This window comes from Caloenas nicobarica, chromosome 2 (genome assembly GCF_036013445.1).
Source record: "Caloenas nicobarica isolate bCalNic1 chromosome 2, bCalNic1.hap1, whole genome shotgun sequence".
Classification (NCBI taxonomy): domain Eukaryota; kingdom Metazoa; phylum Chordata; class Aves; order Columbiformes; family Columbidae; genus Caloenas; species Caloenas nicobarica.
The window spans coordinates 12,095,652-12,120,219 of record NC_088246.1 but is presented as its reverse complement, the minus strand read 5'-3'; the positions used below and the strand labels follow the sequence as shown (position 1 = coordinate 12,120,219).

At 36.4% G+C, this 24,568-nt stretch overlaps 1 protein-coding gene across 2 annotated transcripts in view; it reads right to left on the bottom strand.

Annotated features, from left to right (window-relative positions):
• WDR37 (WD repeat domain 37) overlaps positions 1-24,568 on the bottom strand; it is a 46,273-nt gene that overhangs the window by 18,461 nt on the left and 3,244 nt on the right. Inside the window, exons 2-11 of one of the 2 annotated variants that reach the window (XM_065629851.1) lie at positions 22,374-22,405; positions 18,371-18,548; positions 15,724-15,820; positions 13,144-13,239; positions 12,910-12,974; positions 7,365-7,500; positions 5,903-5,974; positions 3,694-3,738; positions 1,866-1,942; positions 330-567 (exon numbers count right to left, since the gene is read on the bottom strand). In XM_065629851.1, coding sequence (XP_065485923.1) covers positions 330-567; positions 1,866-1,942; positions 3,694-3,738; positions 5,903-5,974; positions 7,365-7,500; positions 12,910-12,974; positions 13,144-13,239; positions 15,724-15,820; positions 18,371-18,508 — 964 coding nt within the window. In that variant the 5' untranslated portion in view covers positions 18,509-18,548; positions 22,374-22,405. The remainder of the gene's footprint in view (positions 1-329; positions 568-1,865; positions 1,943-3,693; positions 3,739-5,902; positions 5,975-7,364; positions 7,501-12,909; positions 12,975-13,143; positions 13,240-15,723; positions 15,821-18,370; positions 18,549-22,373; positions 22,406-24,568) is intronic. The other variant, XM_065629850.1, reaches the window with a different exon arrangement.

The window sequence follows — 24,568 nt, the reverse complement described above, 5'->3', positions numbered from 1 at the left end:
TTATGAAGTAGCAATATGTTATTGCTACTCAACATGTCATGAACACAGCAAAAACATTTTGCAAGAATTAAAATTTGGCTACATTCATTTCAAAAACAACTACTTCATACGATGTATCATAAGCTTAAAAGAACACAAATTCATGCTCAGAGGATTAACAAGGTTGGAATTCTAGAAACCACTACAAAATTGAGCAGCAGTTCAAGTCTTGTACACACTCAAATTCTACTCCAGAGAAACAACTTACTTTTCCCAATGTTACTATATCTACAAATAAGCCTCCATATAAAAACAAACCACCAATTTATCTTTTGTGAGTGAACAAATACCTGTAAGAGAATGGACAAGTTCGGAAGTCTCTACATCATACAGATTTGCCGTCCTATCCCACGACGCTGTCACAGCTTGCTTGCCCCCAACCAGCCAGTCGGCTGCTATGACGACTCCTTGATGGCTTTTGAGCGAAGTTAAGGGCCCTCTGATAGTGGGACAATCACTAGAACCCTCTCCATCTCCATCAGGTTCATCTTTATCTGAGCACTCAACTTCGTCTTCTCCGGACATTTGCTAAACAACGCAAGCGAAAAAAGATTTAGCAGAAATAGGAAGGAATGTCTCCAAGTTAAATTTTACAGTGTAAATGCTTCCCAGTCCCCTTAATGTGAATGTGGATAACCCAAGTCGTATAATCCAGCTTATTCGGGTATTCACTATCAAAAACTTAGCTGAAGGGCTAATACCAGTGAGTTAAATGCAGTTTTAGTATCCATTTTTAAATACCTTCTGAACTGTTTCGCTCTGAATTTCTGTCCCTTTTACTATGTGACAAGTCTGTCATATTCCACTCATTGTATTACCCTTCAGTTTCACTGCAGCACATGTATCAAGGGACTTTTCTTCCTTTAAATTTTTAAGAGTAGGAAGCATCTAACAGGACACTGACTATTTTAATCTTTGGGAAGACAATCGCATCTATATTTTTATCCATTAGAATCAAAATCATTACACCTGTCTGCTGGTCAATACACTGTCATCACGCAGTGCCAATGTAAACTGCATGCAAAGTAAATTCTTTCGCTAACCAGGAAGCAGTCTCTGAAGCCTATTTCACTTATGCAAAACAAACATGCTTTTCTTTCATGATGTTTGTATGTGAAAAGGGTAACATTTGTACTGCTGTTTCAAAACGGAAATGCCAAATCAAATAAACTGAATCAAACATTTTCCATTCAGAAACCTCTCATATTATACAGCCGTCTCTTGCCCCTACTGAGCTTACTGAGAAGTTCATGCTATAAAAACTGTTTTCACAATTTAGTAAGGGTGCTTTTAAGTCACATACAGCATTTGACAGTCTACAGCGAATACTGACTAAATAAAAGCCTGGGGACAACAATGTCAGATAGTGTGATAAGTGCTGGCAAGGGTTGATTAGAAATCAAATTTAAATATCCAATTAAATTAATGCCAAAAATACAAGTCTTTACCATCAGTTTTAAATTCATAGCAACTACAGCAAATAGAGGTGCCTCAGGAAGTTAAGCTACAAGAATTTAACTAGTTTTAAAAGAACATTATTATTTAAAATTTGAATTATTAAAAAAAAGTACTCAGTTCATTTACTTGCACATTTATTACCTTGAACAAAAAGTCAAATAATGAACTTGTAGCTGTATATTCTGTTCTGCACCATAGATCTTTGAAAACACAAAGGCTTTTTTTTTTTTAAAGAAAGGCTGAAATATATGTTAAACTAAAACCTTAAAATCCTACCTTTTGCATTCCCGAAACCATGTAATTTTTTAATTATGTATAAATTTAACATTCACTCTTATTAGTTTGGTTGTGGTAAGTTGATTGCTTACATTGCAGTCTGCGGTTGGCTGAGGTGTCGGCAACTGCACTATGTACCTCCAGATGTGAGCTGTCTGGTCTCCAGATGCTGTATAGGAGGAAGAGGGGAAAAAAGAGAAACTAAGTAAGAACATTTCCATGGACAACGGAAACAAGCTTTAACATTATATTTGGCAACACTGTCTGAGTTGCATCTTTTTCTAACAGGCACCATTATGACCTTTTTGGTAAGCAAGTCTCAACATCAAAGGTTTCTTTTCAGGCTTCAATACTGATAAGAACATAACTCATTATGGAAAATATAGGTAGCACCCAAATTAATTATTCCTCCAGTGAAAACAACCACTTAAATACTACACATCAGAACATGAATATCACTGCTGATCGAATATGCAACATGTGAAGAAGGCATTTAATGCGTCAACAGGTACCATCCTTCATTTGCTATGTCTCAAAATACTGGAGTTCCTCCTCATTCAACAATTTCTTCTGTTGAATGTTTTTAGCATGTTTTGAATGAGAAATCCAAAAGAGCAAGTGTGAGGCTATCCTGCTTCTGCCTTAAACAACTGAGCTTAACTAGCACCAGTTCACAGCTCAGCAGGTACCATCTGATTTTAGACTTCATTTGGTTTGGAAATAAACTTATCTGTTATTAGCCAAGTAGAAACTCAAGATTCTCCTTGTTACAAACAGATCGAACATGCTCTAATACCTCGGAGTACAATGCTGAGAGCTGTAGACTTGAGAAGAAAAATAGTTTGTTATGGCTGTGCATAGATCTGGCAAATGCAATGTGCATGAAAGCACCAGGAAAAATATCCCATCTAATAGACCAAGTAAGAATGTTTAGAAGAAAGGTCAACCTCCTATTATTTCTGGTGTCAGTATTCTGGATGAGAGTTCTAAATCAATCAAATGACACTGAAAAACAGGTCCCCTGAAGGCTTTCAATGGAAATACTTGGCTTATAGAACCACCTCTTGGAAAAATAATTGAAGAACAAAAAAATCCAGCTATGAGCAGCTTTTCTTTGGTTGGTTGGTTTGTTGGGGTTTTTTTGCTTTTGTTTGTTTTTTGGTTGGTTTGGTTTTGCTTTTGTGAGGTTTTGGTTCGGTTTTGGGATTTGTGTTTGTTTATTAGTCAGTTTATATAAAACATTGTTTATGGTACTGAAACGAAGACTACAGTTAGCATATTAAACCAGCAAAAGCCAAATTGCCAAACTTCAATCATTGTTGTCCTAGATAGAAGGCATGCTACTTCCTACCTTCCTTTTAAAGTAGTCACTGTAGATGCAGAAATAAGCAGTGTTTTAACTTCCAACCTCAAAAATAACTATCCTCATTTTACAATGACTTACCCAACAGCAACAAATTGAATCCAGATCTCTTTAATCCCAAAGCTAGTGCCCTAATTGCTGGACCATACAAACCACAGTATTGACCACATTAGACAGATTCATAGCCCAAAGCTGCACTGATGGTATTCTGAGTCCTGAAAACACCTTTACACTAAGAGTTGTATTTTGGAGTATTTTTTCTGCACATTCAATATATTACAATCTTCTTTTCCTTTACTTCTGGAAATATAATGTATTTCAAAAGGGTTAAGATGTATAATTCTAAGTGTCTGTCTTGGAGCAGGTGAACAAAAATGGCAATGATATGACAAACACAGATGGAAAGATCTACCTCTGATTTGTTACGCCTTAAATTTAATTAACAAGGATACTGACAAAGCACTAGGAAGAGGGGCTATAACCAAAAGATGCCAGCAAATGACATTTATTTTTCCATCATGATTAACATACTCAGCATAAGAAAAAACTTTACATACCTGTAAGAGCCACTTGCTCAGTTGGATGAAACTTCACGGAATTTACTGCATAAAACAAAGTAAAGTTTTAAGCTAGTATACTAAAAGAATTATTTCACAATGTTTTATCACTAAATGACAAAAAAAATCAATAAGTCTTCAGTTTAAAGTCATTTTTTGTAGTATAGCAATCTCTTAGGTGAGATAAAGCACAATGGTATTTGATTTCAGTACACAAACCTATGCAATATCAAGGAAATTAGCTTAGTTGATTATACGACAATACGTATTTTCTACCAAGTTATTCCTGAAGCTAGTACAAGCGTTTCACGTTACAAAGGATAAACAAATCACATTGAAATAACTGTGTATAAGCTGGCAGGAGATAATGCTCTGGACTTGCATACAGAGAATTTAAGTACTCATAAATATTTCTAATATAATGAAAACTTGCTATATATGACCATCAACTTTCTCATTATTGCTTAAAATTGCAAGAACAAACTCCTAAAAACCTAACATAAATAATACAAATTAGATTTCAGTCCTGCAACCATATATAATCAAAACATGATTGTTCTAAAATAATCCTGCACGAATTATCTCAGCCTACAAAGCTCCTGTTCTTATTTTGGTGACTAATATTCAATTACTTTTGATTACTAAGCACTTTCATTTGCAAAATCCATAAGCTTCTCTTCAAGAAAGAGCTTAGAAATCATTTCCATCCATCATACAACTAAAAGAGATGCCCATGTTTTCAAGAGAGCGTCATGTAATGAATCTAAAAGATACTCCTTAAATTGTTCCCGCTGAACTAATCCAACAGTGCACTAACTGCTGGCACCCAACACCTCTGCTCTATTTCAAATCAACTGTCAAATGTCAACAAGTTCTATGAAATTAAAAATACACGAATTTTTATATAATTTATAGAAAAATTATTATTTTTATAAATTATAGTGTAGAAACATTTAACTTTTAAAACTTAGTTTACACATAACTGTTTAAATACAAGTTAGGGCTTTTTTAATTTCCATGGTTACCCAAATAATAATTAAAAAAAAACCCAAAAAAAACAAAAAAAAACAAACAAAAAAACCAAACAAAAAAACCCCACCACCACACACACACCTATCAGCATGAAAATACAAGTGACTGGAGTTTTCAAACATGACTTTATGGAGGCTAAAGGTACTCTCTCCATGCAGCAAGCAACCTAAAATATCTGAACAAATGAGTGTTACCTGTTGTTCCTATACACCTATCTTTGTGCTGTAGGAGCTAGAAGTCACATAGCAGGGAAAAAAAAAAAGTAGAACTCATGGCTGAAGCAGTTGACCACTCTCTGCAGAACTTAATTCTATTTGTATCTTTGCCACAAAGTTCATGTGATGCGCTCGCTGAATTACTTAACCAAACATACCAGGTCAATAATGGCATTCCTCATTTTCTGGGTCCATGACTCTACAGCCCAGGGTACGACCGCTCAAAGTGCTCAACTCTCAATAGCAAGCTAAAGATATAATATGAAAAACCCCTCCACCTTTCGTCTACAAAACCCTATATTGTAACCTGTTATGAAACAAAAGGGGTCTACTCAGGTGCTTGTTGAATTGGACACCAAAAATTCAGATTAACATCAAAACCACTTACCACGCTGCACCTCTCCATCCAAGGAGGGGTTTAAAAACACTGTTTCTGAAATATTCATACTGATATGGAGGAAGACAAATGCCTACATTGAATTAATTGTCTTCAAAACAAGATTTTAATACCATGCAATAAATTATATATGGGATAGCATATTAAACAAAGTGCAAATAGATGGTCAGCCCGCAACTGCATCTTGTATCCCAAACATAACACGAATCCTGAAGAACAGCCAGTTTCTGACAATACAAACTTCTCTTGTTCTGCATATGCACGAGACCTCAATGAGTTCTGACATTTAACTTCTGAGTGTCGTAACTGCGCCTGTGAATTTCTTTACATGGACTTGTTTATTCATTTAACATTTACAGAACTGTCTTAATACACCTCCGTAAGAAAGAATCACAGTATGAAACATTCTTTCTATGAAGATTAATGGAACTTCACAACTGACTTGTTAAAGGCATTGGCAAACCTATAAGTGAAACCACAATAAACATTTCTGTAGTTGTCCAAACACATTTCCCCCTCCCAAACACGCTCTGTTCCCAGTTTTCACAACATGCCCTGATCTTACCTGATCCAACGTGCCCTACATACTTGGTAACGCACTTCCCTGTTTCTATGCTCCACAGCAAAGCCGTGTGATCTACAAAGATTAAAAAGTAGCTGTAAATATTGTTACAAATGTACAGTTTTCACTTTCAACCAATTCAACAAATAAGTTGTCTTCAAATGTAGAGTGTACCATATGAAATAGACTTCAAATGTAGAACAGACTAACTCATCTTGATTACTACCTTACATTTAATATATAAAAATTTCCTATCATTATAACTTAATAAACATCTCCCCCAAAAAGTAAACATGCTGTCCCAATCAGATTAATTTGCAGTAAGCATTGAAAGGCAAATTCTACTTTTGATATTTTTCCTAACTTGGTTATACAGTTATGTATAATGCTCCAGCTGTTTATCATGAGATTCAGAAGGAACACAGAAAGCATTCGGTGTGGAGGTCAGGCAGTCACCACGAGCAAGAGTTCTAAAACTATTTGCTTCCTGCATAGATGCATATAGGTCACTGCAGAGCGCTATGAAAACTTACTTAAAAACGAGATTTCTGCCATGTCACCCCTTTACCCCCCCACACCTCAAAATAAATAATTAATATCAGTATTTGTAAGTGGGGAGAACTTTAATGCTGAATGAGAGAATGGCTGTTCGCAAGTTAAATCAGGACAAACACAAGACATCCCACACAGACAAAATGTGTCTCTCAGTGGACACATAAAAATTATAAGAGTTCCATTTAGGACGCAGAGATTTCTGGTCCATAATGTATGTTTATGCCCTCTAAGTATCTTCAGATTCTGTTCCAGTTTCAAAAGACTGTCACTTCAAACTGACCAATTCTAACTGGTTATGGCTTATTTCGCGAATAATTTGACAAATCCACACAAGACTACAGGTCGATTTTTGGATCATAGATTTAGTGACTTATTCATTAGTACCTGTTTCCTCTCTTAAGTAGAGAGGAAGGAATCCAGTAAATTACATAAGATCTGAAAATTAAGATATTTAATTGCCCTTAGATCCTTAGGAAAAAGCCACATGAATGTAAGAATAAGAGAATATGCAACATATGATTAAGAACACAGCTTCTATAAAACAAAGGCTGAATAACACTACAGCAGAAAGTCTGCAGGGATCTCTGTGCGAGATCTCTCCAATCAGCGGCTCCACATCCCATCCACTTACACCCTCCAACAGGCTCAAAACGACACCAAGAGCAGCATGACCTGCATGGACATTAACTGCCACATACACAATGGAAGATCAACAAAGATGCCTGAACCTTCTACAGGTTAAATGCATTTCAAGGTAACTCCAATTTAAGATTTTTTCAGTTACTGAACTTCTTTAAATCAACTTTTCCAGTGCGGAGCTAAGTATCCACTTATGCTTTTGATCTACATTTGCTTTAGCTTAGGGATTAAAGAAGAATTTTCTCAAGATTCAAGCAACACAAAATGTTACCAGCAGATGCAGTTCCCAACACCACTGGTTGAGTTCTTGCGACACTGACATCCCAAATACCATCCCTGTGGCCGACATACTCCTTTACCAGTTGACAGATTGCCCTTGATGTTGTAGTTTTAAAACTGGATACAATCTGAAATAGCAGAGAGACCAACATATTTTTTTCCACATTGACCCAAGACTAAGTAATGACCTCATAAATACAAATAGATACTAACTTTCTCATAATAATTCTTCGGTGTTCTGACAGTTCACTATTGTCAAAAATTTGACATTTGATGATAGGAAAGTGAGTCTAGATGCAAACATACCTCTTATGGTTTTTTTTCTTTTGTTTTTTTGTTTTTTCTTTTTTAATAACACCCACCTTTCTACAGAACACAAGGTAAACTATTCTATACTACAATAACACAATCTCAATGGACTAATGAGTTGTACAAAAGCAGTGTGCACTTGCCATTCAGTTTGGGTAAAGGATTATAAGGATTAAAAAAAACACACCACCAAAACTTTCCTCACCTATTCCCAAACAAGTGTATCTGATAACTTAAAGACAGTCCATATTATCCAGAGTAATGTCTTTAAAAGAATGTACTTCCTACATAATTCTAGTAAAACCTAGAAACATTCCCATTTAAAACACTCACTGTTGTTCTTCCTCAAAACTGCACAAAACAAATCAAACATTAACCTGAGAGCATATGTCACTTTATTTGTGTAATAAGGTTTTTATTTGTTAAAAGATATGTCAAATTCATCTAAACATTTGATAAGCACATTCCCTCAAAGTCAACGCTATTCAGGGAAAATAGAAGACTTATTAAATCCAAATCAGCATGTGCATAAGCAATACCAAACGAAAGAAAAAATCTAGCAAAAATGGTAAAACTGCAAGGCACTGTAGTACAGGAAGGCTGAAAACACTCAGTATCTACAGAAAGAAACCAAATTCTTGAAATTCTAAATTTTCCAATGAAAAGAGAGTGCAATAAATTTTTTTTAAAAAAAGTTTGTCTCGCTGGAACACTGCCGCCAAAGACAAATGAAATCAAGACTGGTGAAAGATGACTTAAAAAAGCAAAACCACTGTTAAAAATACCCTAATTTTACCCCACAAGTCTTGAAGCTCATAATAGTTCTCTGAGAAAGACTATCTGAAAAGCTTTGTTAAAACTAAAACAAGAAGACTTCCATTTATCTGTGTCTTCCTCTGTATGCAATTATGGACAGATTTCTATCTGACCTGTTAAGTCAAAACCTTTAAATGCTTCAAAACAAATCACATTAAGACTTATCTACAGCTTAGTAAAAGGTAAAAAATTAAGCCTACATTTCAGATACAATAAACTAAGGTTAAAATCCCATTAGTTTTTGGAATCAAAAAATAAGGTCTTAAGTATGTCATTGAAGCAAATTAATTCCCAAAAGGTCTTTAAAAGTTAAAGAATATCTGCAAGAACATTCCAAATGCCAAGTATGTCAGCTTTCCAATGATGAAATGATCATGTTCTATTTGAATTCCAAATTAACAGCTAATACACATCGCAGTTTCACAGCAGATGAAGGAACAACCGTTCAGGATGCATTGAAAAGAAAAATGGGTTAATGGTAAAGATGATTAGTTCAACCACACTGCAGAGTTTCCTAGGCCTTGAATACAACCCTACAGATGCAACTTTCTTATTGAATATAGTCCTTAAACTAAATGGAGTCATGTATGAGAAGTGGAACTGCAGAATTAAGTAAACCGTTAAGGACTAACATACCACTCAGCTCAAATTCCAAACTTGAATTCTTTGAACTCTCAACTCCACACCTGAATTCTGCTTGCATTTTGTCTTTCTAATGCTCAGTCAAATCCTCATGCAAATGTTTTCTAGGACAAACTATCTTCTATTTATCAACAAGCACAGATGTTCCCAAACTGCTGGACAGTGGTTTCATTGATCGTTTAATGGCAAGGCTGTAAAAGTCCTTTTGGAATATTAGCAGTCTCGAATTGAAAACAAGGAAAAAAAGAGTTCAAGAACACTCTCTAACACCAAATATCCAGATATAGATATTTAACACACACTTTTTCCACACATTTTTCTTCCTTCTTTCTTTCTTTTTGCTATTCCTCATTTCACATTCCAGTAATTGGATAAACTAAGTTAGTATTGCCTGGATTACTTCTTGGTTCCTTAACCATACATAAACAGTTTTCCAAGAAAGGAAATTAAATATTTACATAACATGCAACTTGCTAAAAAAAGGGCTTCGCACTGCAGAAAGTTTTTAAAAGTAACTTCAGCAGGTCTCAGATTATCATAAACAGACACAAATAACTGAGCAATCATATCTTGAGTGCGCTTCAGCTTTGTCTGTCCTCTTTCTTAAATTCCTATATTCTCTCTGGAAAGAGTTATGAGGCATTGGAACAGGCTGCCCAGGGAAGTGGTGGAGTCACCATCCCTGGAGGGGTTTAAAAGACGCGCAGATGAGCTGCTTAGGGACATTGTTTAGAGGTGGACTTGGCAGTGTTAGGCTAATGGTTGGATTCGATGAACTCAAATGTCTTTTCCAACCAAAACAATTCTATGATTCTACACAGCAATTTGTGTAGAATGTTTGCCATGTAAACAACTGAAAATTCCAAAATTGAAACACCATGAAAACAATTGTTTAACATGTAAACAATTGAAAACTGAATACAAATCAAAACAATTGTATGATAAACAAATTGAAACACCCTATAAAAATGTCTCTTAAGGAGACAGGACACATGAGAAACAAGCATGAAAACTTGGACAACTCAGGACCAGTCCAGCAGCATTACACTGTGACTGATGAACAGAATTTCCTGTGGAGCAACATTAAGCAGTGAGGTCAAAAACTACATCTTCCAAAAAGTTTTATTCCCTTCAACTGCTGGGTGAAGAAATATCTTCCTTTAAGAGTCCTCTTCCTGATCCAAAAGAATCAGAGATCCTGGAAGTTAGTTTATGATGGAGTGAGTTGTAGCTTTCCAGTTTATTTTAGGATTCTGCATAAACTGTTAATGTTTTCCTGATGTCTTAAGAACTGTCATGGCCAGGGACTGTTAACATCAGCAATAACATCTTGTTAACACCAAAACATGAATTTCACACAAGAATTCCTGCATCTACAAACAATTGCAGTTAAATTACAGGATCTTGTCCATTAACAAATACAAAAAAATATTTTTAGAGTACCAAGCACTAAATCTACCCTGTGTCTTCACGATTTGGGCACTGGTGGATAACCCTGCTGCGAAAAGCATCCTTTTCTAATATGAGTTTTGCCAACTTAATATTCGGACTCCTAACTCAGGTAAGGGATGAAAAATATCTGGGATGGGGAATTTTCTACGAAGGACTCAAATTAGGCATGTTTACCTCAGCATTTTCCCCAAGAAAAAAGAACAGGTTGCTTTAGTCTTAGCATGTTTTACCAATACTAAAGTCAAGGACCAGCTTTTTCATTAAAACAAGCAAATACTGAAAGCTCTTTTCAGAATAAACCTAAACTCCTTATAGGTTGAAATCAGAAAAATGTAATTCTGGGCAAACTACACAAAACAATTGGTTCATAAAACTAAGTCTCTTCTAATTACTCGCAGGGAAGAAAGAAAAAAGTTGTTTGTTTGTTTGTTTTAAAAAGGCTTCTGACAAGTTTTAAATTACACATACAGTAACAGTATAAAGGATGGGCTGAAAAGAAAACTTGTGGTCCACTATCCCACTGAGTTTGGAACTCCCAGTGAACAGCATTGTCCATTCCATGACCATACAAAATATAGACATATGAATTCCAAGCCGTTGAATTCTTAAAACTCTTCTAATGTCATTTCCCCAGACAGGATCTTGGGAAACTCTACCTGCATCCAGTCAGGACATGGAGAGAAAGATCACAGTTTGTTAGAAACTTAGTTATGATCTCCCTGGAATTTTGGCTATAGTCTCTTTGTGGGTCAAGGTTACAGCTTTGACTCTTCTGTGCAGGAAGGAAGAAGCGGTCAAAACGAAGTCATTCCCATGAGGTGCAAAAGGTTTCAAACACCACACTGGGCAGAGATGCCCTCAACTTGATTATTTCCCTCAGCTCTCTTCTCTACTCCCCAAGAAATTCTGACTCAAAGTTATGGGAGGAAATATTTCAGCACATTCAAACATCTGTTGGTTATCAATTGACATAATAGATATGTATGATGTCTGTAATAAGGTATTAAATTCTTCATGTTCCACTACTCATGACTACTCTGCTGTGCATGCCTACTAGAACCCCAGGAAGCAAATTAGTTACCCAGGAGTCTCCACCCCACTTCCCAGCTTCCCACTCTGAAGTTGCGAGCTCCACCTGCCTTGCCTGGGAAAGAACAAGAGTGCTACACTGTTAAGCAAGTATTATAAAGAAAACAAGCATTTAACACCAGTATTTAAAAAACAAAGCAACAAAATACCACATTACACTAGAAAAAGTATCATAACTACATAGTAAGCATATTAATATTATCTTGTCCCTATTAATATCATGTTGTCCCTATTTAAGTGGCCTCATTAAAGAATTTGTAAGTCATTAACCCATAAGAAAAAGGAAGAGGCACCTCTGTGCATCAGATTGGCAAGAACAAACAAGAAAGTTTAAGAAACAATAAAATAAAAAGGAGACCAAATAAAACACAGTAACTTAGATCTATTTCACCACACTATTCTTACTCTCAAACTTTCCGACTACTTAACAGGTGGTATTTCCATGACACCTCCAGTCATTCGATAACCACACATCAGCCTACAATGCGGGTCACTGCAGAGCTTCTTCCACACTCAGTTCACATACCAGATCTCACTGTGGTTTCCTTACATTTCATTCACCCTTAAATGAAATGACCCTGAGATAAGGCAAAAAATTGCAGCAGGTAAAGTCTCTATGAAAACTAAGAAGGGAGAGAGAAAGAGGGAAACAAAAATACCAGACAGCAGCAGATGCAGAAAACGAAAAACATTACAAAGGGTAACTATGCTAACCGACCAAGCAAAAAAAGACCACTAGCTACTATTCATAATTTGCAAGGCTTGCAACATAAACAAACCTTTATAGTCTCATAGCTAAAAAAAAAAAAAATCAAACCAAAACCCTATAATAGTACCCATATAGATGCCTACTTAAATCCCCATTTCAACTGCAATACCCAAATCTTTACTCAGAAATTCACTACCTACTAGACTCTATTTCCCTCACTAAATAGAGGGGTTTTAATTCTCTTTACAAGAGTAATCCCACATACACATGTGCACACACTCTCTCCCCTCCAACATTCATTCTTTAGAAAAGGTAAGCAATTATTGTAAAAATGTCATATAGCGTGGTTGAAGTAATGGGTAACTGATGAATTCAAGACAAAGATACCATTCCTCATGAGGCAGGTTTACTTAAAGAACAGCACTACTCAGCTTAAAGAAACAACAATTTACAACATAAAAACAGTTGTGTTAGTCTCACGAGTACACATGGATGAGTAGAGGTTTAATTTGTCTCATACCTTGCTAGTAGATGCCTTGTAAGTTGTCTTTAATTTCTGAGAAAGCTGACTGGTACTATGACTGGCTGTTGAGACAAATAAGTTCAAAGGAAGATATTTCAAATAGAGCATTAGCTTATTTGTATAAGTAACTGGTATTAATTTCCTTCAATAAGATTCTACATTTTGGCCAGCAAAGTACAAAAAAAGGTAAATTCAAAAATACTAGTTTAGGATTCTTTGTGGTTCTCTTACCTTTTGTTTTCAGCTGCCCTTTGCTCAGTTCAGCTCCATCAATTGTCTGTCCTTCACCTGCTAAACGCTCATTCAGTGTATCAATCTCTCTACGTACTAACAATAACAAAAATTCACATTAATACAAAAAATTGAGGATCATTAACAATGCCATTAACATCCTATTTAAGAACTGTTCCAGTTAATAAGTAATCTATTTTACGCTAAGGACAGGAACAGAGATCAGCTGTGATTTTACAAAAGCAAGTCGCACCAAGACATATACCAAGACTCGTGCTGAATTTTCCAGAGATTAACCTTGACCCAGATTCCAAGGAAAGTATTAGCAATTTCTAATTACTATTACTTGTACTAATACATGTGGCCAAGGATTAACAAAACAGCTTCTATGAAATACATAGCACATCTGTATTGACTTAAATCCAAAAGAAGACAGAAAACTTAGAGCATCATAAATATTTTAGCCACAGAATTAGTATGTCATTTCTTGACAAAGATTTTATTAATCACAAAATAGTATTCTCCCCCAAATGCTTGTCTATCATTAGTTTCAGTAAGAAAAGTAATGCAGCAAATGTGTATATTTTTTACACTTTGAAATACGTTACAAATTGTAGAATGAGATAGACATTTTACATTCAGGTGTTTCAGAAACACTAAATACAATCAAATTCTTTTCATTGCACAACAGACAAAGCATCTATTTGTAACAGGAATACGCTTTTCTGTCAATTTATAACTCACGTCAGTGTCATTTCAACACAAGACAGAGTGACGGCACAGCTAAACCAAATCGGGAACTCTCAAACGATTTCCAATGGTTAGGCTTGTTTAAAGTTACTCAGCTTCATTTTATAAAGAAGATTTTTAGTGGCTTATAGCTTTTTCCTCAAAATCTGGACTGATACTCTTTAAGTGTTCTCTCCTCAGGTAAAATCTTGTTGATTTAACTGCTTTAGCCATGCAGTTTTTCACTGTTCTTGAGAATAAGTCTAGGTCTGTCTTCCCAGAAAATCCTAGGACTTCTTTAAAAACAAGTCATTCACTCCCAGGCTTTGAAATGTGGGAGAACACAAACCATCAGGAGTATGATTCCTGCTGTTTCTGAGAAATTCACTGAAGTCTCAGTTCTAAGAACTAGAAAAGTCAGTTTATGCTTCCATACCACATCCAAGTGCTCGAAACAAGCAAAGCAAGATTCTCTTTCCTGCCTTCCCATCATGTAAACCTAAACTTTTACAAAACACAGACAATATGAAAGAGAAGTAAACAAAGAGACAGGCTTGTAGTAACAGATGACTGAAACAAATGCCAGGCACATACAAGAATTGCCTGAAATTATTAAGACTGAAGCCTGGAAGGGATAAGAAAAGGAAGAAACTAGAAATAAGTTGTAATAAGGGAAAGCGAGCGTATGGAAAGCCATGGAGGAAAAACCTGAGATTCTCTATATACCAAAACTGCAACACTGATGTAGGAATTAGACCAAGAACAAAAAAATAACAGACTGAGCATCAGAAGAGCAAAATTTAGAAACTGTCGGGGGATGAAAAGAGATCATAAAGGCCAGGAGTGAACGAGAACTGTGAGGTGAAGAAGGAAAATGCAGAAGAAACAGAAATGGAATGTAAGGAAAGCAATCATACTCTGGAAGGTACAGACAAATTCATCACTTGTTTTCTAACAAATATTTTTAAAGTTTGGTGGTGGAAAAGGGTCCCCTATGTTTCTTGCTACCAGTCAACTTCTTTGCAGGAGGCTGAGAAATCAGTTGTGCGAACTGTCACTAAAAACAACGTAGTGTTGATCATAGCCTTTAACCAACACAATCTCAGGTCTTAAGAGAATAAAAAAAAAACAGCACATTTTCAAAAAGCGTGCAAGAACTTTTTTTAACACAAGTGTTTGGTTTAACTGTGGGAGCAGATTAGATGTGGAAAAAAATTTGACCTGGTGCCAAACCAGACAGACTCCAGAATTCAGAAGTCAAGCCATGCAACACAGCTTCCAAAATCCAGCAAGGAAAACTGAGCAGAGGTTCTACTGTGTGAGTGCTTGTGTTACTTACTTCGGATCTTCTTCCATTGCCCTGGATCACTTACACTACCATATGACTGCACTACCATTAAAAAAATAACAGTTTTTGCAGATAACACCAGGAATTTTTATCTGAGTGCTTGACTTCAAAATTCATGAACAGTTGCGGATGCTGGTTAAGCAATGCACTAAGTAGTATGATCCAGAAACAACACATTTTAAACTTCATCAAGAAAGAGACTTTTCCAATTTTATTTACTAATATTATGTCATTAAAATTAAGCCTGTAAATATACAGCACAGCCACAAAGGTCGAAGGCTGAATGAAGTTACTGCCAGATTAGCACAGTATACACCAGAGCCTACAATGACAAGGAGACAGTCACTTCACTATCTTGATCTAGGAGTCAAGGAGGATGACACACATCAGTTCCCACTACTTGCATCAAAGAGCTAAGAAAGTGATTTTTTCCGAAAAGGTACAAACCCCATCTTTGCCTTTTCTATCCAAATAATTCATAAGTTACTGGAAAAAATACTCACATTCCAAATTTTCAATATACAGGTTCTCGAACTCCCGCTCTATTTGTCCAAAAAGTTCAAGGAGTGTATTCCGGACAGAAGATGGTAGTTTTGAATCCTAGGAGGCAAAATATTGGGGTTTATATTTTTCTTTACATATATTTTATGTAGTTACCCTTCAATCTTAAACTGATTTTAGCAGTTCTCTATCTTCCAGCAATAACGGAAATTAAAACTTATTACTAGTTTAGAACACAAAACAAGCAGCTCTGTACCTCATAAAATTATTCATTTTACATACTCTTTCAAGGGACAGAATCCAAATCACCTGTGGGTGGTTTTTGTTTTGTTTTGTTTTCACTAGAGAAAAATTATAAACTGTAAAGATACCTGTACTACTCACTAAAGAAAAAAGGTGTAAAAAATGTATAATGTAATGTCAAGGTGCTTCCAGTTCAAGAAGAAAGAATACCTTTGGTTGACAACGTATTTCAGAAGTTGCCTATGCATTAGGTTAGGAAGTTGCCATCACAAAGTACCTTATTACCAAAGCTTGAGATAAACTAACCTTTTAAACGTATTTTCAACACTCGCCTACTTTCATCACTAACTGCACCTAAGAGTGAAGGAAACTGCAATTTCTAATCCTTCCCTCCCAAGACATTATTCAAGCATCTCCTCTTCACAGAAAGTGTTTTGAAGCAAATTCAGAGGGCTGATTTTTTGTCTTCAGCATAATCAACAGAGCAATTCTGAGGCACAAAACCAAGTAGGTAATAAAACCACTAACACAGGATTTCTATGATCTGAGCTCAGTACACAGCTTGACCACAAGTTTCTCTTGGTAAATTATTTAAATTTTATGCATCTGCCTATAAAACAGAGATCAGCACCGTATTTTCCCTGAGCAAACACATACCATGTTCAAAACAAGTACTGATTTCTGTTGGGAGTCAAGGTTCTCACTGTATCGATAATTCTGTTATCAAGCCCTGTTGAGCAGACAGTAAGTAAAGCAGAAGACAGCTGACCACAGTACACTGAGAACCTAGTACTAACAAACATCTCAAAACTTAAAGAACAGCATGCTACAAAAAAATGGAGAATCAGAAAGGAGAAAATATTGTCATTAGTCTAAAAAGTATAATCAGTTAATTCACTAGAAGATGGACCAAAGGATGAACCATCCTTGCTTGCTACGTAAATAAATTCTACTAAACCTGTTCTATTCAGTTGCTGGTGGAGCACGATATGAAGGCTGGCTTACTGCATTTATTATTTATCTAGGCAGCCAGCTATAAACTTTAAGAGAAGCTTCTGCTTAACTGAGCCTTACCCTAACAATGAAAAAGCTGAACTACTCCTTTGTAGCATATCTAATCTATCATCTCAGAATTCAGTAAGACGATATCTGATCACTGCACAAACCTGTAAATAATGCAGCTGTATTCAAAAACTGAGAAATAACTATGCGAGGAAACAAGCTACCAAATTTTGAAGTGAAATACCAATATATCAATGTTATCTATTAAATGCACAGGGAATGTGCGCATCAATGACATCTCTTTTCATAAACAAAGCAAAAGTATGTAATTTCAAGAACTCGGAATCACCAGCTATGAGCACTAACCACTATTTCAGGTCTAGAAGTACAGAAACAGCATTACTAGAATAGGAGTACAAATATTAGCACAGGACACCACCTAAACGTCAGTGAACTTCACTATTCAATGCAAGTTTAAGGATGATTACAGCTTGTTTTGCCTTTAAGTGTTCTAGCAAACCCAAACCAGAAGAAATAGGCTCCATTCCTATAAACTGAATTGGGAAGAAGCATGATCTGGCCATCAGAGGGCAGCATGCGCCTTCCACCAAGTCTGCTCTAAACAACCAGAATTTAATTTGACTCACAGTTTCATACAGTCAAGATGATTGTCTCCAGAAACAATCAGAAAAGCCTATCATGATCCTGATTTTCTAAGTTATTCCTGATTTTAAAGAGAAGAGCAAGAGAAACCACTTGGAGCCATGACACAGAGCACATCTGCTTTGTTACATAATAATTCGGTTTTGCACCAGTTTCACAGCTACTTCAAGCTGTGGCACTGTGCTGAAACAGGCGCTGTGCTGACAGAAGTGGTCCTTCGTTCCTTTTGTCCCCCCAGGATATTCCTTTCTGCATCTTCATCTGCCTCTGCCTTGAGACAGTACTTTTTGTTCATGCATTCACAGTCAAACAGAACATTGAACAGACGTTGATTAAAACCATCTCAAAATAAAATTGATTAAACAAGAATACTATACAAATGAAACACTATTAAGAGAAACATTGCAGTTAGAAGATTTTTTTCCAATTCATTTATCCAATAATTCCATACAGCTAGGTTGTTAATGAAACTAAGTTATCCTACAACTTTCCAAACAGAAAAATAAATGTAGGAAAGGTTTCCAATCCGCTTCTCAGAGTCTGAAAGCATAAGCAAATCTAAACCTGTTCTAAAGTAACAACAGTCTCCAAAGACAGTCAACACTCAAAAGCAAAAATGTCTGCTGTTCCTGCATCTTTACTGGACATATTTCATTACTTAAGATTACTTAGTTTCTTCACATAGAAAACACATCATAAAAAAGTTCAGGAAGTTACCCAAGCAGCAGCATGTTCCTTTACCTGCCCTTCCAACATGTCTCTCTGCAGTCCTGCCCGTTCTTGCTCGGAACTGTTGGTTCTTCGGATTGAAAGACTGTGCGATTTACGTTTCTGCTTTGCTTGGCGAGCAGATGCACAACTTCCACTTTCTATTGGCATTACTTCAAAAAAACAGCTTCGCAGAGGCTCCTATGATAAACTAAGGACAAGTAATTACACATTACAAATTGCTTTACCAAACTAACCATAGCTTTAAATTTTTTTCTCAGAATAGAAATATTCAGTTCTACTAAATTTTGGAGTTGTTTGGGGTGTCATTAAAGAGAAGGGATATCTAGTACAACTATTCTTCAAACAACATTAAGTTCAAAACCACATATGCATATACTTAAATAAAGTGAAATCACTTCTGCATTACTTAGTCATTAACCAACAAACCTCCACAAAAGGAAAATAAATTCCACTACCTTGCTCATTTTGGAGAACACCAGCAAAGAGAGCCCCAAAATGCTTCCAGGAAACAGCTATTATGCACTGAAACCATATTGCACTGAAATGCATGCAAAATTAAAACCCAGCTGGAAAATGAAGGCAAACAGACATGATAATTTAGGGACACTGTCAGGTTAAAAACCTATTATGCAACATTGTGTTACTATACAAAATTTAATAGATGTGCTTGTTTACACATAAGCAGAAATTAATTTTAATGACAGAAGTTCTGAGGGCTATTTTCCACCATTTTTGACAGCTCACGGTTTTACTTTCTTGGATAGTAAAAGTGCCCAAGAACTGATGAGAAGAGTGAAAGTGCACCTGACCTACCAGGTGGCTGTTGGGTTTAACTTCGGCAGATTGTTAAAGCTAAATATGCATTTCAATATCCTTAAAAACACCTGACAGTATCACCAATTAATATTACCATGCATGATCTACTGCTTTCCTGTGTTTAAGAAAAATCAAATTATGTCTGATTTCTTGCAAAAACATGAAGAATATATTCTTAGCTGTCAAAATCTTATTTTTTTACAAACAATTACTGGATTTTTTTTAATTAAACCTGATACTCAACAGAAATTTTTAGTTTCACGGGGTACCAGTTCTTAAACATTTCAAATGTCTGAGGATTGATTACTCAAAATTTTCTAATCATGAACATTAAGAACAAAAAAAAAATTCATTCTCCAGCATAAATGATTTCTGAAACAATTACAACTTAACACAGCTGCAATAGTCTGCAGAGAAATAGGAGAGCAGAGTTGGCAAAGCTAACAAGGCAACTGAGCTTCCTTGTAAATAAGTTGATCAGGGAAAATTTAAACCAAACCCAAGACCAGTTCCAATTTAAGATCCGCCAACACACTAGATCTTAAGCTAGGAATGAGCACCATCGCTGTTAACAAAACCAGGCATTAACCAGTTTGGCGGTTTTAACATGGTATTTTCAGCTTTTTAACATATCATAAAGCCAAGGAAAAGCATAGCTTACTAAAAATGTAGTACACACCATGAATAAAAACAGCTTTAAATTTGCTTTGGTTTTTATATCACAAAATGAAAATATATAAAGATATATAAAAAAGACTAGATTTAGCTAAGGTTTTGATGCCCATCCATCCTCAAATTTTCTCACTGAAAAAACTAGTATTTTAATTAGCTTCTGGAACGCCCAAGTTCCAGTAACCTGACACAAATCCCATAGCGAATCTAAAATAAAAATCAGGTTGCACCAGTATCTTCCACTGCACTGAAATGATTTTGTTCATCTATTCTGGAATCTGCACAGTCCTCCCTTGCACCTAATCCCATCAGAGCTTTTTATGTGTGATTAATCAGTAGTAACTAATTAGCTATGTTCACAGATTAAAGAAGAAAGAAGAGAAAGAACTACCATTGGGTAGTTTCTTATTTGACTGGATTTTATTTTTCACCGTGGCTAGATTCCTCTGCCATAGAAAGCCCATCCCATAAACAAATTATTGCCAATTTTCTGGGCTTCACTAAGTATCTCCCTGTTCTTAGACATATGGTCAACAGCTAGGAACAGGTTCTCAGTGCTCACATTTCCGTTTCTCTTCAAAATATGATCAGATCCCAAACACATGTATGCTCTCCTCTCTTCCATCGTTCTTCCCATCTTCCTTGGGAACCACTTTTTCAGTGTCTTTCAGTTACTGGTTTCTGCAGTGTTTGGGTTTACTTTTTAAGGCCCAAAGCACCAAACTCTGTGTGCATGCACACAGATGTGTGAGATAGTTTTATATCTATACATACGCACAGTTACATATAATCACATAAATCAGTTAACACCATTGCACTTAAGCTCAGTGAAAAAAAAATAATCTCATTTCTAATTGTTGCCAGATATAGTTCCTGAGTTGTAGTTACACACATAGCTGTTTATATGGTTTATATTCGCTCCATATCAGGCATTGTTTTAACTGTCTTGACTTCTATTTGCCCTCTGCTGACAAGCTCTTTCATTTTAGAGGACTTTACCAAGAAAGACCCTTTTCTGAATTGCTTCATGGAATCATAGAATGGTTTGGTTTGGAAGCCTTCAAAGCTCATCTAGTCCAACCCCCTGCCATGAGCACGGACATCTTCACCCAGATCAGGTTGCTCAGCGCCCTGTCCAGCCTGGCCTTGAATGTCTCCAGGGATGGGGCATCCACCACCCCTCTGGGCAACCTGGGCCAGTGTTTCACTAGCCTCACTGTAAAAATTTGTTCCTCATGTCTAACCTGAATCTCCCCTCTTTAGTTTAAAACCATCACCCCTTTTCCTGTCACTAGAGACCCTGGTAAAAAGTCCCTCCATCTTTCTTATAACCTCCTTTAAGTATTAAAAGGTCGTAATAAGGTCTCCCCAGGGACTCACCTTTTCCAGGCTAAATAACCCCAACTCTCACAGTCGTCCTTCACAGCAGGGCTGTTCCAGCCCTCAGACCATTTTCGTAGCCATCTGCTGGATCTGCTTTAAAAGGTCCGTGTCTGCCTTGTACCATTGATTACTGGATACAACTGGCTTTTTGGGCTCCAAGCACACAGTGCTGCCTCACTCATAATCTGATTTTTCATCCACCAGTACCCCCAAGGCCTTCTCTGCCAGACTCCTCTCAATCCTTTCATCCTCCAGTCTGAACTGATATTGGAGATTGTCCCAACCCTTGCACTTGACCTTGTTGAACTTCATGAGGTTCGCATGGGCCCTTTCCTCAAGCCTGTCAAGGTCCCTCTGGATGGCATCCTGTCTGTCAATCAAATCAACTACACCACTCAGTATCAGTATGTACAGATTTGGCAGCTATACGTTCTATTATGTAGCATTTAAAGGGACACAGTCAAATGCATGAGATCACATTTTTACACAGTGAAATTCTCACATTAACTACACAGAAGTTTCCACTTTCCCAACTCATAAGCAAACAGAAAAGAGGAGGTAAGAAACGCCCCCATTCCGGTATCTATTTGGTAGCAGCACTTCACCTGCAGCCAGTGCCATTGCCAGGAATCACAGTCTCCTCATGCACCAGCATGACCACGTCGCTCATGCACCGCTCTGGGGAGAGCAAACATGCACCCCCTCCCCAGGCCTGCGAGGGGCTGCACACAGCCAGGGACACGCTGCAATCACAGAGCTGACAAGCAGGCATGTGCCTCCAGAGGACAGAGATGGAGAAGCCGAAGGAGACGAGCTTCGCTGCCTTTAATATCGATCTAAATTCCACCAAATAGCCTTACAAACTTTCAGTAAGGGAGCGATAATTAAACTTTTTTAGAACCAGGATGGAAATTCAGGTTTTAAAAAAAAGTGTCCCTTTAAATATTAACTTTATTTTGACAATTTCAGAACTAATTTGATGCTAACTGCAACAGTAAGAAGCAATAGGTTTTTCAAGAGGAGATTTCACAAAACAGATCCTTGGCAATATGATGCTAAACAAATAAATAAATAAGGTGCTCATTTCTAGCAGTTACCTGATTCCCCTTATTATGTAAGGTTTTCAAACAATGAAAATTACCTGTCCAGAATATCAGTGTCATGTTACATATCCTATGAAAACCATATTAAATATTGATTAGTGAAACAGTCAGTAGTATAAAAACCAGTCAAAGTCTTTCACATTTTTTGAAACGTTTGCAGTTTAGAACACACCATACGACAGGAAAGGGGGATGAGGGAAAACATCAACACAAGTCAAGGCTAAGCACCAAATCCCAAACTAAGAAAGAAAAAAAGGCTTCAAAACGACCCATTACATAGTCAGATGTAGTTAATGATAATTTTTGAGTGTTATAAATGGGTTCTGAAAAGATAAATTCATTTTTCTTCTACTTAGTAATACCACAAGTATAGGACGAAAAAAATCACCCAGAGGTATGGGGCTCTTGTTTCCTGAACCAAACAAAGGTGAATTCACAAAAGCTAAAAATTAGCAATCAAGAGCAAAAAAAGCCAACCAAAAGTACTTTCTGTTCTGAGAGGAAAAAAAAAAGGGGGGGTGAAATAGTTTTATATTACTGAACTATATTAATTATGGGTGGTAGTTCACAAATACTGTACTATTAAAAAGTGAGCTTTTGACACATATTGAACTATCAATTTATTTGGAAAATGCTACATCTGCACAGTGTTCTTCACACAATGACCTGTCGAAGCCTCGAGAGAATGGTACCAAATGAATTTCTGACAAAGTCAATCGGCAGAAGTAGGGGAGAAAAAGATGCCCTAGAAAACATCTAGACCATAGGTGATGACTAATTTCTGAATGCAAAAATACTTCGGTATTTAAGTTATGCTGTTTAATTAAACTCACAGTATATTTTACAGTGTCTTAAACTAAAGTTCTGCTACCTACCTTTCTGTAACAGACGTTACCATATAATCAGCCACAGGAAATACTTCCTCAGAGTAACAGTAAAGACCAGATGTGTAAGCAATTACTGTTTTATTCAGCTACAATAGAGAAATGGCATCAAATAAAAGTGCACACACTGGTCTCACTAGACTTAAAAATTCAGTGCAGCAAACAACTTGCCTACTTCTATTCTTGAATAAGGAATAAGCAGACTGCTGAAAGGAAAGAATTCCTGGGCTATGCATGCTGCTGAAGCCAGGGAGAAAAATCTGTTTCCAGACCTGTCAGAGCACAGACAGAATGGCTACAGTATTGCATTTCCTTTTTTGTTCATTCAAGACAACACACAAGACAGTTAAGGGAAAGTATCAGGAAGTTACAGCAGCATCTCTTACCCAAGATCTCCCTGCTCCATTTTGTTTAGAGTTCAGCAAAAGTAATACTTCCTATTTAAACGATTGTTTTTAAAAAAAAGCCACAGAAACCATCATTTTACTGTATTTGTGTGTGCTTTTAAGTCTCTTAAACAGTCTCACATCTCCCATTTTCAAACATGGTTTAGAAAAAAATGTCAGTGTATACTACATAAGAAACAAAAGCTTTTTACAATACTAATTATTGCCCTGTGCAACATTAAAACCTTAAGATACAAAGATGCCAATTAACATGGGGTTTTGTTCCACTTAAGGGAGGAGGGAAAGGAGAAAGAGAGGGGAATGATTACCATTATTAAGTTCTTAATTACATGTAACTTGGTTTGACAGCATTAGTCATGAGTTAAGGGAATTTAAGTATCAATGTCTGTCACTACAATCTTTATTAATATGCTAAGTAATCAAATTTAAAGGATTAAAACTTCCATTTCGAGGTCTTCAGCGAACAATTAGTTTCAAGGATGCTGTACATTCAGGTGCCATTAATTCAATGCAAGCTCCAAGAATACAGCACACCTGAGAAAGATCAGACTAAACAGACTTTAAGACTAGTTGTTTTGCTAAAGATAAATATTTAAGAAACAAAACCATACCAGATAATCACAGATGATGCTAGAACCACTGATAAGCATGCTCAAACCTTATGAAATCCACTTGAGCATTACTACATTTTTTTTTCTAAATTTAGTGCAGCATACTTTCATACAAAACTGGATGTTCCTCGAAATATAAAAGGGGAAAGCATCCATCACTGAAAACGTAACAAACCTCCCTTTGACAGAAAGCCTAGTAAAGAAGCTGCACCAATTAATTTTAAGTGTGTTATACAGCTAGGAATCAATAACAAAAGCTTTAACACATTAATAAGTATATACACTAAGCAACCTTCTAACATCAACATCCAAACGTAAGCCAGCCCAGTCT